General features: G+C 32.1%; 3 protein-coding genes across 3 annotated transcripts; all 3 read left to right on the top strand.

Moving 5' to 3' along the window:
* Positions 1 to 3,315: 3,315 nt before the first annotated feature.
* Positions 3,316 to 3,690, top strand: LOC129952729 (histone H2A). Its single transcript, XM_056065531.1, has one exon. It carries the CDS (start codon positions 3,316 to 3,318, stop codon positions 3,688 to 3,690), a length of 375 nt encoding a protein of 124 aa, XP_055921506.1.
* A 1,800-nt stretch (positions 3,691 to 5,490) lies between these two features.
* LOC129950580 (histone H3-like) lies at positions 5,491 to 13,409 on the top strand. Its single transcript, XM_056062510.1, has 2 exons — positions 5,491 to 5,889; positions 12,999 to 13,409. The coding sequence occupies exons 1-2, from the start codon at positions 5,491 to 5,493 to the stop codon at positions 13,407 to 13,409; spliced, it is 810 nt and encodes a 269-aa protein (XP_055918485.1).
* Positions 13,410 to 18,569: 5,160 nt separating this feature from the next.
* On the top strand, positions 18,570 to 18,944 carry LOC129952502 (histone H2A). The gene has a single exon (XM_056065108.1). It carries the CDS (start codon positions 18,570 to 18,572, stop codon positions 18,942 to 18,944), a length of 375 nt encoding a protein of 124 aa, XP_055921083.1.
* Positions 18,945 to 19,273: the final 329 nt, after the last annotated feature.

Here is a 19,273-nt window from a genome sequence, read left to right as displayed (position 1 = left end):
AAGGCAAAGCCAACAAAAGCAAAGGCAGCCGCGCCTAAACCTAAAGTGCCAAAAGCAAAATCAGCCACAGCAGCAGCCAAGCCAAAAAAGGCAGTCGCTGTTAAAAAGGCAAAGAAGTAAAATTTCCATTTCAATGAAAAACAAAGTTGAAATCAAAACAAAAATCCACAGTCCTTTTCAGGGCTACAAAAAATATACTAAAATGAGATATAAAAACTTTTTTTTTAATTTTTTATTAAAAAGGAGGGAGAATTTTTGGACTATCTCGATGATAGCGTTGAGATGCGATGGGCTGGTGGAGCAACGGCGACGGGATAAGTGGTGAAGTGGCTGGATGCGATGCGACGCCGCCGCGCGGCCGGCGCGCGCTGTCGCCGCTACGGGACTACCACTACTGAACAAACGGAAACGTATTTTGTTTTGCATTTATTTTCGCGCTTTTTTGTTCTACAGAAAATACTTTTTTTAATGAAATAGGTATTGCAAATGCAAACTTCATTTATTTGTATTCATATGTTTTTCTCATTGGGCAGAAAGAAAGGAAATATCAATACAAATAAATAATATATTTTTGCGCCTATTTTCTTACTACAGCTACTAGGCACGATGCGATTTGTCTGGGCGAGACTGAACAACCGAAAACGTATTTAGTTTTGCATTTATTTTCGTCCTTTTTTTGTTCTACAGAAAATAGTTTTTTTATGAAATAGGTATTCAAAAGCAAACTTAATTTATTTGTATTCATATGTATTTCTCATTGGGCAGAAAGAAAGGAAATATCAATACAAATAAATAATATATATTTTTGCGCCTATTTTCTAACTACAGCTACTAGGTACGATGCGATATGTATGGGCGAGACTGTACTGTTTATTTTCTACTTTTTTGTGATTGGACGCGATGCGATGCCTTCAACAATAAATATCTTTCATAGAAAATACTTTTACTATTAAATAAGACAACAACATATTTTTCTTTTTTTGCATTTCTCTAATACCTACGTAATTATTGAAATGTTTCCACGCTATGTGACTGTACACGATGCGTAGAAAAATACAAACGAAATACTTTGGCAAAATGTAGGTATTTGTTTTCATGTATTTTATATGGACTAGACGCGACATGACGTATACCTGCAACAATTTACAAAATTCTTAAACAAAATATCAAGAGTTTTGTATTTTATTTCAGGAATTACATATGTTTTTCATATATTTTTATCGACTGGACGCGACATGACGCATTCCTGCAACAAATAAAAAAATTCTTACACAATTTATCAAGAGTTTTGTATTTCTTTTCATAGAAATTACATATATTTTCATATATTTTTATCGACTGGACGCGACATGAAGTATATCCGCAACAATTAAGAAAATTCTTAAACAAAATATCAAGAGTGTTGTATTTCTTTTCATAGAAATTACATACGTACATCTGACATCAAAAAACACAAACAAATTTAATTCTCTAATATTTTATACCTAGATGTTTTTGCGACGCTACGTGACTGTACACATAGCGACATAACTGGACACGATGGGTAGAACAATACAAACAAAATTTATATTTTTTTGTTTTTAGTTGACTCGGCATGATACACGTCGTGTCTGGAACAATCAACAAAAGTAAGTTTTGTATTTCTTTTCATAGAAAATATATTTTGTAATCAAAAATTAAAACAAAAAACAATATGTATTCCACAGGCAAAGAAAACATACATTTCTTTAAATTCTCTAGTTTCTTATTAAAAATTTTGTGACGCTTCGAGACTGTACTCGATGCGTAGAACAATAAAAAAAATCTTAAACAAAATAACAAGAATTTTGTATTTCTTTTCATAGAAATTACATACATCTGACATCAAAAAACACAAACAAATTTAATTCTCTAATATTTTATAGATATTTTTGTGACGCTACGTGACTGTACACTGTACACATAGCGACATAACTGGACACGATGGGTAGAACAAAACAAACAAAATTATTTAATAAAATGTATTTTTTGTATGTTTTTCGTTTCTACTTGACTCGGCACGATACACGTGGTGTCTGGAACAATTAACAGAACTAACTTTTGTATTTCTTTTGATAGAAAATATATTTTCTAATCAAAAATCACAAAGAAAAACAAAATAGATTCATAAAATCATTCCACAGGCAAAAAAAATATATGTATATACCTTTCTTCTCAAATCTCTAGTTTCTTATTAAAACTTTTGCGACGCTTCGAGACTGTACACGATGCGTAGAACAATAAAAAAAATGTTTGTGTTTCTATTGGACGCGACATGATTCACGTGGCGTCTGGAACAATTTACAAAATTTATTTTTTTCATAGAAAATACTCTTACAATCACAAATAAAAATATTTATTTAACGAATTTTTCCGCAGGTAGAAAAAAAAATATATTTTTTTGTCAATTCTCTAATCTCTTATTGATATTTTTGCGGCCCTGAAAAGGGCCATTTTTGAAGAAATTAAATAAAAAAAAAATTACTTCAATCACAAATAAAAATATTTATTTAACGAATTTTTCCGCAGGTAGAAAAAATATTTTTTTTTCAATTCTCTAATCTCTTATTGATATTTTTGCGGCCCTGAAAAGGGCCATTTTTGAAGAAATTCAATAAAAAAAAAATTACTTCGAGCTTGTGTATTTGGTAACCGCCTTTGTTCCTTCACTAACAGCATGCTTGGCTAGTTCACCAGGCAACAACAATCGCACGGCAGTCTGGATTTCCCGACTTGTGATTGTTGAACGCTTGTTGTAGTGAGCTAAGCGAGAGGCTTCAGCAGCAATTCTTTCGAAGATGTCGTTCACAAAACTATTCATGATGCTCATGGCCTTCGATGAAATTCCAGTGTCAGGATGAACTTGCTTCAAAACTTTGTAAATGTAGATTGCGTAGCTTTCCTTCCTCTTGCGCTTCTTCTTCTTATCGGTCTTGGTGATATTTTTTTGTGCCTTTCCGGCTTTTTTAGCTGCTTTACCACTAGTTTTTGGCGGCATTTTATTTTTATAATTCACTTCACTTTCACTATTAACGAACTGCACACAATGACGACTGAACGAGAACTGTGAATTTTTCTGAAAAACTCACGAATTATATTGTCTCTTTCCACAACGGCTTTCTAAGGCCACAACCCTCTTTTTTCTGTGTGCGAGCATACGAAAATTTAGATAAAAGACAGCGCACAGTTCGAAAATTTTGTCATTCTACAGTGTGCAGTGATACAGTGAACAGTGAAATAGTGAGCTCTCTTGTGTTTTTTCTTTTGTAAAAAATATTTAAAAAACAATAATATAAAATGTCTGGTCGTGGTAAAGGTGGAAAAGTGAAGGGAAAGGCAAAGTCCCGCTCTAATCGTGCTGGATTACAATTCCCTGTTGGTCGTATTCATCGTCTGCTGCGAAAGGGAAACTATGCTGAGCGCGTCGGAGCCGGTGCCCCTGTGTATTTGGCAGCTGTGATGGAATATTTGGCGGCAGAAGTCTTGGAATTGGCGGGAAATGCTGCTCGTGACAACAAAAAAACTAGAATTATTCCCCGCCATTTGCAATTGGCTATTCGGAACGACGAGGAATTGAATAAATTACTTTCTGGAGTCACAATCGCACAAGGAGGTGTTCTTCCAAATATTCAAGCTGTTTTGTTGCCAAAGAAGACAGAGAAAAGTGCTTAAATCTATGTAGTGACAGCAAACAAAAAAAAAACCGTCCTTTTCAGGACGACAAATAATTTCTATTAAGAGATGTGTATATTTTTCATTTTTTTTATATATTTTAAAATACGAAGAAGAAGAAACCAACAAACAAATGTTTTTTCTTTCTTTGCAAAAAGAAATATTTGTTTGTATCCAATCCGTAAAGCAACACATTTTTTTTTCAAAGAAGAAGAAACCAAACAAATGTTTTTTCTTCCTTTGCAAAAAGAAATATTTGTTCGTATCCAATCCGTAAAGCAACAAAACATTTTTTTTTCAGTTCGGAAAAAATATTTTTTATTTTTTTTTTTTTCAAAGAAATAGAAACCAACAAACATGTTTTTTTCTTTCTTTGGAAAAAGAAATATTTGTTCGTATGCAATTCTAATTTCTGTTAAAAGATGTGGTTATTTTTCAATTTCTTGTAGGTATATAGCAATTTTAAAATATTCTGGTACGAAGAAAAAGAAATATTTGTTCGTATCCAATCCGTAAAGCAACAAAACATTTTTTTTTCAGTTCGGAAAAAATATTTTTTATTTTTTTTCAAAGAAAAAGAAACCAACAAACAAAAAATGTTTTTTTCTTCCTCTGCAAAAAGAAATATTTGTTCGTATCCAATAATTTCTATTAAGAGATGTGTTTATTTTTCAATTTTTTGTATATATTCTAAAATATTCTCGTACGAAGAAAAAGAAAGCAACAAACAAATGTTTTTTCTTCCTTTGGAAAAAGAAATATTTGTTCGTATCCAATCCGTAAAGCAGCAAAAAAAAAAAATTTTTCTACGGAAAAAAGAATAAAATATGCAAAGCAACAAAAAAAATTTCAGAAAAAGGAATTTTATTTAATTTTTGTTTCCATTTCGAAAAAAGAATAATACAAGGAATAAAATATGTTTTTGCGACTAAAGCAAAAAAAAAAATTTTTCACAAAAAGGAATTTTATTTTATGTTTCCATTTCAAAAAAAATATTTTGGTACAAAAAAGTAAGTAAATTAGCAAAATAATTTTTTTTGATAATCATCAGGTATATACATACATATATTCATTGGCAAATGAAAAAAAATTAGGTATTTTGTTCGTCAACGGTGTATGATTTCTATTTTCAATCTCTTTTATATTTAATTGTGGTCCTGAAAAGGACCGATTGTTTGTTTCGAATAAAATTCTTAACCTCCGAAACCGTAAAGAGTACGCCCTTGTCTCTTCAAAGCGTAAACTACATCCATAGCTGTAACTGTCTTACGCTTAGCGTGTTCGGTGTAAGTAACGGCATCTCGGATAACATTTTCCAGAAAAACTTTCAACACTCCACGTGTTTCTTCGTAAATCAAACCAGAAATACGTTTTACACCTCCACGACGAGCCAATCGACGAATTGCTGGTTTCGTGATTCCTTGAATGTTATCACGCAATACCTTACGATGCCGCTTAGCTCCGCCTTTGCCCAAACCTTTTCCTCCTTTACCACGACCAGTCATTTTTATTTATTTAATTAAAAAAACACTTAAACTGAACTAGAGAACTGCACTGCACAAGAGTCACTGTTAAACTGTGGCTCTTCGCTCGAAATACCACAAGTATTTATACTTATTTTTCATAACAATTCTTAATTTTGATTGGCCAAATAAATCGACAACGAAAATGAAAAAAACAGTCGAACGGAAACATGAATAGCCAATTTAATGACTTAAACAGAAATCTACATTCGATTTTTCTAAAAAAATTGTGAACAAAAGTGTTGTGTTTATTAGTGAAGTGAAAAAAAGTGAAATCATGGCTCGTACAAAGCAAACTGCCCGTAAATCGACTGGTGGAAAAGCCCCACGTAAGCAACTGGCAACAAAGGCAGCTCGTAAAAGTGCTCCAGCAACAGGAGGTGTAAAGAAACCACATCGTTATCGTCCTGGAACAGTGGCTCTTCGTGAGATTCGTCGTTATCAGAAAAGCACCGAATTGTTAATTCGTAAATTGCCTTTCCAACGTTTAGTTCGTGAAATTGCTCAAGATTTCAAAACAGATTTGCGTTTCCAGAGCTCAGCTGTTATGGCGCTTCAAGAAGCAAGTGAAGCTTATTTGGTTGGCCTGTTTGAAGACACAAATTTGTGCGCCATCCATGCCAAACGTGTCACAATTATGCCAAAAGACATTCAATTGGCCAGACGCATCCGTGGCGAACGTGCTTAAATCATCGAGGTTAAAAAAAATATTCAACGGTCCTTTTCAGGACCACAAAATATTTAAAAGAGGTATAAATGAATTTTAATTCAATCTAGTAATTACGTACCTATCGATTTCCACGATTTTTTTTTTATTTTAGGTAGAAAGATAATGTGATAATTTACTTTGAAGGCAAATTTTGAAAATGTTATTGCTTGCTTTCTATGCATAGTTTTTATCATACAAATGAAAATATTTATACCTACGCAAGCCAATGCTCGAAAATTTATGAATTTTGTTTTTCTTTTTTAATTATAGTTATTTTATAAGGCATTGCTTCTTTTTTTTATGTCTGAAGGCAAATTTTCAAGTAAGAATTTTTTTCTATGTACAGTTTTTTGTAATACTCGTAAAAATGTGAATTTGTCTACTAAGCAAGTCAATACTCGAAAATGTTTGAGTTTTGTGTGTTTTAATTTTTAATATTTCAATGATGTATTTTATAAGTCTATGCTTTGTTTTTTTTTTATATATCTGAAGGCAAATTTTGAAGCAAGAAAGTTTTTTTTTCAATGTACAGATTTTTGTAATACAAATGTGAATTTGTAAACCTTGGCAAGCGAATATTCGATAGTTTATGAGTTTTGATTGCTTGATTATTTGTTTAAATTTTTGGTATTTTAATGTTTGTTATGGATTAAATATTTAATATTTATGAACAAAATAATATAAATATAGTTTTTCATTTGTTTTCTTGCTTGGGATAATGTTTAACAAATTTTCTAAGAAAAAGTCACAGCCTAGGGAAAAAATGCTACGCGTTTCATTACCCATATTGTTTTAATTTTATTAAAAAGAAATTAAGTAAGAATTTGATGAAATTTTTAGTTATTTAGTTTAAATAAACTATCAGCTTTATGTTAAAAATAATTTCAAGCTGAAAATATGTTTAATTTATTAAATATAAACATTCTTGTTGGTAAGTATTAAAAAAATACCACCAAACATTTACTTTAATTGTTATTAATGCATTGATAGATAGTGTTTTTTCAATCAAATTATTTATTAAATTATCTATTATTATTGTAAGAATAAATTTTGTCAATTGTTTTATAATATTTAGGTCGAAAAGACGTAAATTTTTGAAGTTTTAAGAGGAAACTAAGTTGCAAAAGTGTACAAATTATGTACAAAATGAATTTTTTGTATACCTTCGCTCTCTTTGATTCTCATTTAGCCGTTTCTGTAGGTGCGGATTTGGCGCAATTTTAACAAAAACGTGTTTCTATTTCTTAAAATTGTGCTCTAAAGTGATTAATAATAGTGAATTCAAAATGGCAGATACTGTAGCTACGTCTCCTGCAATCGTTGCGGAAAAAAAACCAAAAAAAGCTGCCGCCGCAAGTGGGTCAAAAAAACCAAAATCGGCACCAACTCATCCTCCGACTCAGCAAATGGTGGATGCGGCAATTAAAACATTGAAAGATCGCGGTGGTTCTTCCCTTTTGGCAATCAAAAAATATATTGCTGCTACTTACAAAGTTGATGTACAAAAACTTGCTCCGTTTATAAAAAAATATTTAAAAGGTGCTGTAATAAGTGGTAAATTAGTGCAAACCAAAGGAAAAGGAGCTGCGGGTTCTTTTAAATTATCGCCTAGTGCCAACAAGGAACCAAAGGCCAAGTCTGCTGAGAAGAAAAAATCTGCCGCCAAACCAAAAGCTGCCGCTGCTGGTGACAAAAAATTAAAAAAAGTGTCTGGTGAAAAGAAAGTAAAAAAAGTAGCCGCCACAACAAAAAAAAGTGCCAGTGCAGATAAAAAGAAGGTGGAAAAACCAAAAGTGAAAAGTGTTAAAAAAACGAGTGCAGTTAAGGCAAAGCCAACAAAAGCAAAGGCAGCCGCGCCTAAACCTAAAGTGCCAAAAGCAAAATCAGCCACAGCAGCAGCCAAGCCAAAAAAGGCAGTCGCTTTTAAAAAGGCAAAGAAGTAAAATTTCCATTTCAATGAAAAACAAAGTTGAAATCAAAACAAAAATCCACAGTCCTTTTCAGGGCTACAAAAAATATACTAAAATGAGATATAAAAACTTTTTTTTTTTAATTTTTTATTAAAAAGGAGGGAGAATTTTTGGACTATCTCGATGATAGCGTTGAGATGCGATGGGCTGGTGGAGCAACGGCGACGGGATAAGTGGTGAAGTGGCTGGATGCGATGCGACGTCGCCGCGCGGCCGGCGCGCGCTGTCGCCGCTACGGGACTACCACTACTGAACAAACGGAAACGTATTTTGTTTTGCATTTATTTTCGCGCTTTTTTGTTCTACAGAAAATACTTTTTTTAATGAAATAGGTATTGCAAATGCAAACTTCATTTATTTGTATTCATATGTTTTTCTCATTGGGCAGAAAGAAAGGAAATATCAATACAAATAAATAATATATTTTTGCGCCTATTTTCTTACTACAGCTGCTAGGCACGATGCGATTTGTCTGGGCGAGACTGAACAACCGAAAACGTATTTAGTTTTGCATTTATTTTCGTCCTTTTTTTGTTCTACAGAAAATAGTTTTTTTATGAAATAGGTATTCAAAAGCAAACTTAATTTATTTGTATTCATATGTATTTCTCATTGGGCAGAAAGAAAGGAAATATCAATACAAATAAATAATATATATTTTTGCGCCTATTTTCTAACTACAGCTACTAGGTACGATGCGATATGTATGGGCGAGACTGTACTGTTTATTTTCTACTTTTTTGTGATTGGACGCGATGCGATGCCTTCAACAATAAATATCTTTCATAGAAAATACTTTTACTATCAAATAAGACAACAACATATTTTTCTTTTTTTGCATTTCTCTAATACCTACGTAATTATTGAAATGTTTCCACGCTATGTGACTGTACACGATGCGTAGAAAAATACAAACGAAATACTTTGGCAAAATGTAGGTATTTGTTTTCATGTATTTTTATGGACTAGACGCGACATGACGTATACCTGCAACAATTTACAAAATTCTTAAACAAAATATCAAGAGTTTTGTATTTTATTTCAGGAATTACATATGTTTTTCATATATTTTTATCGACTGGACGCGACATGACGCATTCCTGCAACAAATAAAAAAATTCTTACACAATTTATCAAGAGTTTTGTATTTCTTTTCATAGAAATTACATATATTTTCATATATTTTTATCGACTGGACGCGACATGAAGTATATCCGCAACAATTAAGAAAATTCTTAAACAAAATATCAAGAGTGTTGTATTTCTTTTCATAGAAATTACATACGTACATCTGACATCAAAAAACACAAACAAATTTAATTCTCTAATATTTTATACCTAGATGTTTTTGCGACGCTACGTGACTGTACACATAGCGACATAACTGGACACGATGGGTAGAACAATACAAACAAAATTTATATTTTTTTGTTTTTAGTTGACTCGGCATGATACACGTCGTGTCTGGAACAATCAACAAAAGTAAGTTTTGTATTTCTTTTCATAGAAAATATATTTTGTAATCAAAAATTAAAACAAAAAACAATATGTATTCCACAGGCAAAGAAAACATACATTTCTTTAAATTCTCTAGTTTCTTATTAAAAATTTTGTGACGCTTCGAGACTGTACTCGATGCGTAGAACAATAAAAAAAATCTTAAACAAAATAACAAGAATTTTGTATTTCTTTTCATAGAAATTACATACATCTGACATCAAAAAACACAAACAAATTTAATTCTCTAATATTTTATAGATATTTTTGTGACGCTACGTGACTGTACACTGTACACATAGCGACATAACTGGACACGATGGGTAGAACAAAACAAACAAAATTATTTAATAAAATGTATTTTTTGTATGTTTTTCGTTTCTACTTGACTCGGCACGATACACGTGGTGTCTGGAACAATTAACAGAACTAACTTTTGTATTTCTTTTGATAGAAAATATATTTTCTAATCAAAAATCACAAAGAAAAACAAAATAGATTCATAAAATCATTCCACAGGCAAAAAAAATATATGTATATACCTTTCTTCTCAAATCTCTAGTTTCTTATTAAAACTTTTGCGACGCTTCGAGACTGTACACGATGCGTAGAACAATAAAAAAAATGTTTGTGTTTCTATTGGACGCGACATGATTCACGTGGCGTCTGGAACAATTTACAAAATTTATTTTTTTCATAGAAAATACTCTTACAATCACAAATAAAAATATTTATTTAACGAATTTTTCCGCAGGTAGAAAAAAAAATATATTTTTTTGTCAATTCTCTAATCTCTTATTGATATTTTTGCGGCCCTGAAAAGGGCCATTTTTGAAGAAATTAAATAAAAAAAAAATTACTTCAATCACAAATAAAAATATTTATTTAACGAATTTTTCCGCAGGTAGAAAAAATATTTTTTTTTCAATTCTCTAATCTCTTATTGATATTTTTGCGGCCCTGAAAAGGGCCATTTTTGAAGAAATTCAATAAAAAAAAAATTACTTCGAGCTTGTGTATTTGGTAACCGCCTTTGTTCCTTCACTAACAGCATGCTTGGCTAGTTCACCAGGCAACAACAATCGCACGGCAGTCTGGATTTCCCGACTTGTGATTGTTGAACGCTTGTTGTAGTGAGCTAAGCGAGAGGCTTCAGCAGCAATTCTTTCGAAGATGTCGTTCACAAAACTATTCATGATGCTCATGGCCTTCGATGAAATTCCAGTGTCAGGATGAACTTGCTTCAAAACTTTGTAAATGTAGATTGCGTAGCTTTCCTTCCTCTTGCGCTTCTTCTTCTTATCGGTCTTGGTGATATTTTTTTGTGCCTTTCCGGCTTTTTTAGCTGCTTTACCACTAGTTTTTGGCGGCATTTTATTTTTATAATTCACTTCACTTTCACTATTAACGAACTGCACACAATGACGACTGAACGAGAACTGTGAATTTTTCTGAAAAACTCACGAATTATATTGTCTCTTTCCACAACGGCTTTCTAAGGCCACAACCCTCTTTTTTCTGTGTGCGAGCATACGAAAATTTAGATAAAAGACAGCGCACAGTTCGAAAATTTTGTCATTCTACAGTGTGCAGTGATACAGTGAACAGTGAAATAGTGAGCTCTCTTGTGTTTTTTCTTTTGTAAAAAATATTTAAAAAACAATAATATAAAATGTCTGGTCGTGGTAAAGGTGGAAAAGTGAAGGGAAAGGCAAAGTCCCGCTCTAATCGTGCTGGAGTACAATTCCCTGTTGGTCGTATTCATCGTCTGCTGCGAAAGGGAAACTATGCTGAGCGCGTCGGAGCCGGTGCCCCTGTGTATTTGGCAGCTGTGATGGAATATTTGGCGGCAGAAGTCTTGGAATTGGCGGGAAATGCTGCTCGTGACAACAAAAAAACTAGAATTATTCCCCGCCATTTGCAATTGGCTATTCGGAACGACGAGGAATTGAATAAATTACTTTCTGGAGTCACAATCGCACAAGGAGGTGTTCTTCCAAATATTCAAGCTGTTTTGTTGCCAAAGAAGACAGAGAAAAGTGCTTAAATCTATGTAGTGACAGCAAACAAAAAAAAAAACCGTCCTTTTCAGGACGACAAATAATTTCTATTAAGAGATGTGTATATTTTTCATTTTTTTTATATATTTTAAAATACGAAGAAGAAGAAACCAACAAACAAATGTTTTTTCTTTCTTTGCAAAAAGAAATATTTGTTTGTATCCAATCCGTAAAGCAACACATTTTTTTTTCAAAGAAGAAGAAACCAAACAAATGTTTTTTCTTCCTTTGCAAAAAGAAATATTTGTTCGTATCCAATCCGTAAAGCAACAAAACATTTTTTTTTCAGTTCGGAAAAAATATTTTTTATTTTTTTTCAAAGAAAAAGAAACCAACAAACAAAAAATGTTTTTTTCTTCCTCTGCAAAAAGAAATATTTGTTCGTATCCAATAATTTCTATTAAGAGATGTGTTTATTTTTCAATTTTTTGTATATATTCTAAAATATTCTCGTACGAAGAAAAAGAAAGCAACAAACAAATGTTTTTTCTTCCTTTGGAAAAAGAAATATTTGTTCGTATCCAATCCGTAAAGCAGCAAAAAAAAAAAATTTTTCTACGGAAAAAAGAATAAAATATGCAAAGCAACAAAAAAAATTTCAGAAAAAGGAATTTTATTTAATTTTTGTTTCCATTTCGAAAAAAGAATAATACAAGGAATAAAATATGTTTTTGCGACTAAAGCAAAAAAAAAAATTTTTCACAAAAAGGAATTTTATTTTATGTTTCCATTTCAAAAAAAATATTTTGGTACAAAAAAGTAAGTAAATTAGCAAAATAATTTTTTTTGATAATCATCAGGTATATACATACATATATTCATTGGCAAATGAAAAAAAATTAGGTATTTTGTTCGTCAACGGTGTATGATTTCTATTTTCAATCTCTTTTATATTTAATTGTGGTCCTGAAAAGGACCGATTGTTTGTTTCGAATAAAATTCTTAACCTCCGAAACCGTAAAGAGTACGCCCTTGTCTCTTCAAAGCGTAAACTACATCCATAGCTGTAACTGTCTTACGCTTAGCGTGTTCGGTGTAAGTAACGGCATCTCGGATAACATTTTCCAGAAAAACTTTCAACACTCCACGTGTTTCTTCGTAAATCAAACCAGAAATACGTTTTACACCTCCACGACGAGCCAATCGACGAATTGCTGGTTTCGTGATTCCTTGAATGTTATCACGCAATACCTTACGATGCCGCTTAGCTCCGCCTTTGCCCAAACCTTTTCCTCCTTTACCACGACCAGTCATTTTTATTTATTTAATTAAAAAAACACTTAAACTGAACTAGAGAACTGCACTGCACAAGAGTCACTGTTAAACTGTGGCTCTTCGCTCGAAATACCACAAGTATTTATACTTATTTTTCATAACAATTCTTAATTTTGATTGGCCAAATAAATCGACAACGAAAATGAAAAAAACAGTCGAACGGAAACATGAATAGCCAATTTAATGACTTAAACAGAAATCTACATTCGATTTTTCTAAAAAAATTGTGAACAAAAGTGTTGTGTTTATTAGTGAAGTGAAAAAAAGTGAAATCATGGCTCGTACAAAGCAAACTGCCCGTAAATCGACTGGTGGAAAAGCCCCACGTAAGCAACTGGCAACAAAGGCAGCTCGTAAAAGTGCTCCAGCAACAGGAGGTGTAAAGAAACCACATCGTTATCGTCCTGGAACAGTGGCTCTTCGTGAGATTCGTCGTTATCAGAAAAGCACCGAATTGTTAATTCGTAAATTGCCTTTCCAACGTTTAGTTCGTGAAATTGCTCAAGATTTCAAAACAGATTTGCGTTTCCAGAGCTCAGCTGTTATGGCGCTTCAAGAAGCAAGTGAAGCTTATTTGGTTGGCCTGTTTGAAGACACAAATTTGTGCGCCATCCATGCCAAACGTGTCACAATTATGCCAAAAGACATTCAATTGGCCAGACGCATCCGTGGCGAACGTGCTTAAATCATCGAGGTTAAAAAAAATATTCAACGGTCCTTTTCAGGACCACAAAATATTTAAAAGAGGTATAAATGAATTTTAATTCAATCTAGTAATTACGTACCTATCGATTTCCACGATTTTTTTTTTATTTTAGGTAGAAAGATAATGTGATAATTTACTTTGAAGGCAAATTTTGAAAATGTTATTGCTTGCTTTCTATGCATAGTTTTTATCATACAAATGAAAATATTTATACCTACGCAAGCCAATGCTCGAAAATTTATGAATTTTGTTTTTCTTTTTTAATTATAGTTATTTTATAAGGCATTGCTTCTTTTTTTTATGTCTGAAGGCAAATTTTCAAGTAAGAATTTTTTTCTATGTACAGTTTTTTGTAATACTCGTAAAAATGTGAATTTGTCTACTAAGCAAGTCAATACTCGAAAATGTTTGAGTTTTGTGTGTTTTAATTTTTAATATTTCAATGATGTATTTTATAAGTCTATGCTTTGTTTTTTTTTTATATATCTGAAGGCAAATTTTGAAGCAAGAAAGTTTTTTTTTCAATGTACAGATTTTTGTAATACAAATGTGAATTTGTAAACCTTGGCAAGCGAATATTCGATAGTTTATGAGTTTTGATTGCTTGATTATTTGTTTAAATTTTTGGTATTTTAATGTTTGTTATGGATTAAATATTTAATATTTATGAACAAAATAATATAAATATAGTTTTTCATTTGTTTTCTTGCTTGGGATAATGTTTAACAAATTTTCTAAGAAAAAGTCACAGCCTAGGGAAAAAATGCTACGCGTTTCATTACCCATATTGTTTTAATTTTATTAAAAAGAAATTAAGTAAGAATTTGATGAAATTTTTAGTTATTTAGTTTAAATAAACTATCAGCTTTATGTTAAAAATAATTTCAAGCTGAAAATATGTTTAATTTATTAAATATAAACATTCTTGTTGGTAAGTATTAAAAAAATACCACCAAACATTTACTTTAATTGTTATTAATGCATTGATAGATAGTGTTTTTTCAATCAAATTATTTATTAAATTATCTATTATTATTGTAAGAATAAATTTTGTCAATTGTTTTATAATATTTAGGTCGAAAAGACGTAAATTTTTGAAGTTTTAAGAGGAAACTAAGTTGCAAAAGTGTACAAATTATGTACAAAATGAATTTTTTGTATACCTTCGCTCTCTTTGATTCTCATTTAGCCGTTTCTGTAGGTGCGGATTTGGCGCAATTTTAACAAAAACGTGTTTCTATTTCTTAAAATTGTGCTCTAAAGTGATTAATAATAGTGAATTCAAAATGGCAGATACTGTAGCTACGTCTCCTGCAATCGTTGCGGAAAAAAAACCAAAAAAAGCTGCCGCCGCAAGTGGGTCAAAAAAACCAAAATCGGCACCAACTCATCCTCCGACTCAGCAAATGGTGGATGCGGCAATTAAAACATTGAAAGATCGCGGTGGTTCTTCCCTTTTGGCAATCAAAAAATATATTGCTGCTACTTACAAAGTTGATGTACAAAAACTTGCTCCGTTTATAAAAAAATATTTAAAAGGTGCTGTAATAAGTGGTAAATTAGTGCAAACCAAAGGAAAAGGAGCTGCGGGTTCTTTTAAATTATCGCCTAGTGCCAACAAGGAACCAAAGGCCAAGTCTGCTGAGAAGAAAAAATCTGCCGCCAAACCAAAAGCTGCCGCTGCTGGTGACAAAAAATTAAAAAAAGTGTCTGGTGAAAAGAAAGTAAAAAAAGTAGCCGCCACAACAAAAAAAAGTGCCAGTGCAGATAAAAAGAAGGTGGAAAAACCAAAAGTGAAAAGTGTTAAAAAAACGAGTGCAGTTAAGGCAAAGCCAACAAAAGCAAAGGCAGCCGCGCCTAAACCTAAAGTGCCAAAAGCAAAATCAGCCACAGCAGCAGCCAAGCCAAAAAAGGCAGTCGCTTTTAAAAAGGCAAAGAAGTAAAATTTCCATTTCAATGAAAAACAAAGTTGAAATCAAAACAAAAATCCACAGTCCTTTTCAGGGCTACAAAAAATATACTAAAATGAGATATAAAAACTTTTTTTTTTTAATTTTTTATTAAAAAGGAGGGAGAATTTTTGGACTATCTCGATGATAGCGTTGAGATGCGATGGGCTGGTGGAGCAACGGCGACGGGATAAGTGGTGAAGTGGCTGGATGCGATGCGACGTCGCCGCGCGGCCGGCGCGCGCTGTCGCCGCTACGGGACTACCACTACTGAACAAACGGAAACGTATTTTGTTTTGCATTTATTTTCGCGCTTTTTTGTTCTACAGAAAATACTTTTTTTAATGAAATAGGTATTGCAAATGCAAACTTCATTTATTTGTATTCATATGTTTTTCTCATTGGGCAGAAAGAAAGGAAATATCAATACAAATAAATAATATATTTTTGCGCCTATTTTCTTACTACAGCTGCTAGGCACGATGCGATTTGTCTGGGCGAGACTGAACAACCGAAAACGTATTTAGTTTTGCATTTATTTTCGTCCTTTTTTTGTTCTACAGAAAATAGTTTTTTTATGAAATAGGTATTCAAAAGCAAACTTAATTTATTTGTATTCATATGTATTTCTCATTGGGCAGAAAGAAAGGAAATATCAATACAAATAAATAATATATATTTTTGCGCCTATTTTCTAACTACAGCTACTAGGTACGATGCGATATGTATGGGCGAGACTGTACTGTTTATTTTCTACTTTTTTGTGATTGGACGCGATGCGATGCCTTCAACAATAAATATCTTTCATAGAAAATACTTTTACTATCAAATAAGACAACAACATATTTTTCTTTTTTTGCATTTCTCTAATACCTACGTAATTATTGAAATGTTTCCACGCTATGTGACTGTACACGATGCGTAGAAAAATACAAACGAAATACTTTGGCAAAATGTAGGTATTTGTTTTCATGTATTTTTATGGACTAGACGCGACATGACGTATACCTGCAACAATTTACAAAATTCTTAAACAAAATATCAAGAGTTTTGTATTTTATTTCAGGAATTACATATGTTTTTCATATATTTTTATCGACTGGACGCGACATGACGCATTCCTGCAACAAATAAAAAAATTCTTACACAATTTATCAAGAGTTTTGTATTTCTTTTCATAGAAATTACATATATTTTCATATATTTTTATCGACTGGACGCGACATGAAGTATATCCGCAACAATTAAGAAAATTCTTAAACAAAATATCAAGAGTGTTGTATTTCTTTTCATAGAAATTACATACGTACATCTGACATCAAAAAACACAAACAAATTTAATTCTCTAATATTTTATACCTAGATGTTTTTGCGACGCTACGTGACTGTACACATAGCGACATAACTGGACACGATGGGTAGAACAATACAAACAAAATTTATATTTTTTTGTTTTTAGTTGACTCGGCATGATACACGTCGTGTCTGGAACAATCAACAAAAGTAAGTTTTGTATTTCTTTTCATAGAAAATATATTTTGTAATCAAAAATTAAAACAAAAAACAATATGTATTCCACAGGCAAAGAAAACATACATTTCTTTAAATTCTCTAGTTTCTTATTAAAAATTTTGTGACGCTTCGAGACTGTACTCGATGCGTAGAACAATAAAAAAAATCTTAAACAAAATAACAAGAATTTTGTATTTCTTTTCATAGAAATTACATACATCTGACATCAAAAAACACAAACAAATTTAATTCTCTAATATTTTATAGATATTTTTGTGACGCTACGTGACTGTACACTGTACACATAGCGACATAACTGGACACGATGGGTAGAACAAAACAAACAAAATTATTTAATAAAATGTATTTTTTGTATGTTTTTCGTTTCTACTTGACTCGGCACGATACACGTGGTGTCTGGAACAATTAACAGAACTAACTTTTGTATTTCTTTTGATAGAAAATATATTTTCTAATCAAAAATCACAAAGAAAAACAAAATAGATTCATAAAATCATTCCACAGGCAAAAAAAATATATGTATATACCTTTCTTCTCAAATCTCTAGTTTCTTATTAAAACTTTTGCGACGCTTCGAGACTGTACACGATGCGTAGAACAATAAAAAAAATGTTTGTGTTTCTATTGGACGCGACATGATTCACGTGGCGTCTGGAACAATTTACAAAATTTATTTTTTTCATAGAAAATACTCTTACAATCACAAATAAAAATATTTATTTAACGAATTTTTCCGCAGGTAGAAAAAAAAATATATTTTTTTGTCAATTCTCTAATCTCTTATTGATATTTTTGCGGCCCTGAAAAGGGCCATTTTTGAAGAAATTAAATAAAAAAAAAATTACTTCAATCACAAATAAAAATATTTATTTAACGAATTTTTCCGCAGGTAGAAAAAATATTTTTTTTTCAATTCTCTAATCTCTTATTGATATTTTTGCGGCCCTGAAAAGGGCCATTTTTGAAGAAATTCAATAAAAAAAAAATTACTTCGAGCTTGTGTATTTGGTAACCGCCTTTGTTCCTTCACTAACAGCATGCTTGGCTAGTTCACCAGGCAACAACAATCGCACGGCAGTCTGGATTTCCCGACTTGTGATTGTTGAACGCTTGTTGTAGTGAGCTAAGCGAGAGGCTTCAGCAGCAATTCTTTCGAAGATGTCGTTCACAAAACTATTCATGATGCTCATGGCCTTCGATGAAATTCCAGTGTCAGGATGAACTTGCTTCAAAACTTTGTAAATGTAGATTGCGTAGCTTTCCTTCCTCTTGCGCTTCTTCTTCTTATCGGTCTTGGTGATATTTTTTTGTGCCTTTCCGGCTTTTTTAGCTGCTTTACCACTAGTTTTTGGCGGCATTTTATTTTTATAATTCACTTCACTTTCACTATTAACGAACTGCACACAATGACGACTGAACGAGAACTGTGAATTTTTCTGAAAAACTCACGAATTATATTGTCTCTTTCCACAACGGCTTTCTAAGGCCACAACCCTCTTTTTTCTGTGTGCGAGCATACGAAAATTTAGATAAAAGACAGCGCACAGTTCGAAAATTTTGTCATTCTACAGTGTGCAGTGATACAGTGAACAGTGAAATAGTGAGCTCTCTTGTGTTTTTTCTTTTGTAAAAAATATTTAAAAAACAATAATATAAAATGTCTGGTCGTGGTAAAGGTGGAAAAGTGAAGGGAAAGGCAAAGTCCCGCTCTAATCGTGCTGGATTACAATTCCCTGTTGGTCGTATTCATCGTCTGCTGCGAAAGGGAAACTATGCTGAGCGCGTCGGAGCCGGTGCCCCTGTGTATTTGGCAGCTGTGATGGAATATTTGGCGGCAGAAGTCTTGGAATTGGCGGGAAATGCTGCTCGTGACAACAAAAAAACTAGAATTATTCCCCGCCATTTGCAATTGGCTATTCGGAACGACGAGGAATTGAATAAATTACTTTCTGGAGTCACAATCGCACAAGGAGGTGTTCTTCCAAATATTCAAGCTGTTTTGTTGCCAAAGAAGACAGAGAAAAGTGCTTAAATCTATGTAGTGACAGCAAACAAAAAAAAAACCGTCCTTTTCAGGACGACAAATAATTTCTATTAAGAGATGTGTATATTTTTCATTTTTTTTATATATTTTAAAATACGAAGAAGAAGAAACCAACAAACAAATGTTTTTTCTTTCTTTGCAAAAAGAAATATTTGTTTGTATCCAATCCGTAAAGCAACACATTTTTTTTTCAAAGAAGAAGAAACCAAACAAATGTTTTTTCTTCCTTTGCAAAAAGAAATATTTGTTCGTATCCAATCCGTAAAGCAACAAAACATTTTTTTTTCAGTTCGGAAAAAATATTTTTTATTTTTTTT

Source organism: Eupeodes corollae, chromosome 3 (assembly GCF_945859685.1).
Source record: "Eupeodes corollae chromosome 3, idEupCoro1.1, whole genome shotgun sequence".
Taxonomy (NCBI): Eukaryota; Metazoa; Arthropoda; class Insecta; order Diptera; family Syrphidae; genus Eupeodes; species Eupeodes corollae.
This window is presented reverse-complemented; position numbering and strand designations above follow the sequence as displayed.

Coding starts and splice junctions, on each gene's coding strand:
- LOC129952502 (XM_056065108.1), top strand. CDS start 18,570: ATGTCTGGTCGTGGTAAAGGTGGAAAAGTGAAGGGAAAGGCAAAGTCC.
- LOC129950580 (XM_056062510.1), top strand. CDS start 5,491: ATGGCTCGTACAAAGCAAACTGCCCGTAAATCGACTGGTGGAAAAGCC. Junction 5,890..12,998: donor TGGCCAGACGCATCCGTGGC/GAACGTGCTTAA, acceptor AAAAGTGAAATC/ATGGCTCGTACAAAGCAAAC.
- LOC129952729 (XM_056065531.1), top strand. CDS start 3,316: ATGTCTGGTCGTGGTAAAGGTGGAAAAGTGAAGGGAAAGGCAAAGTCC.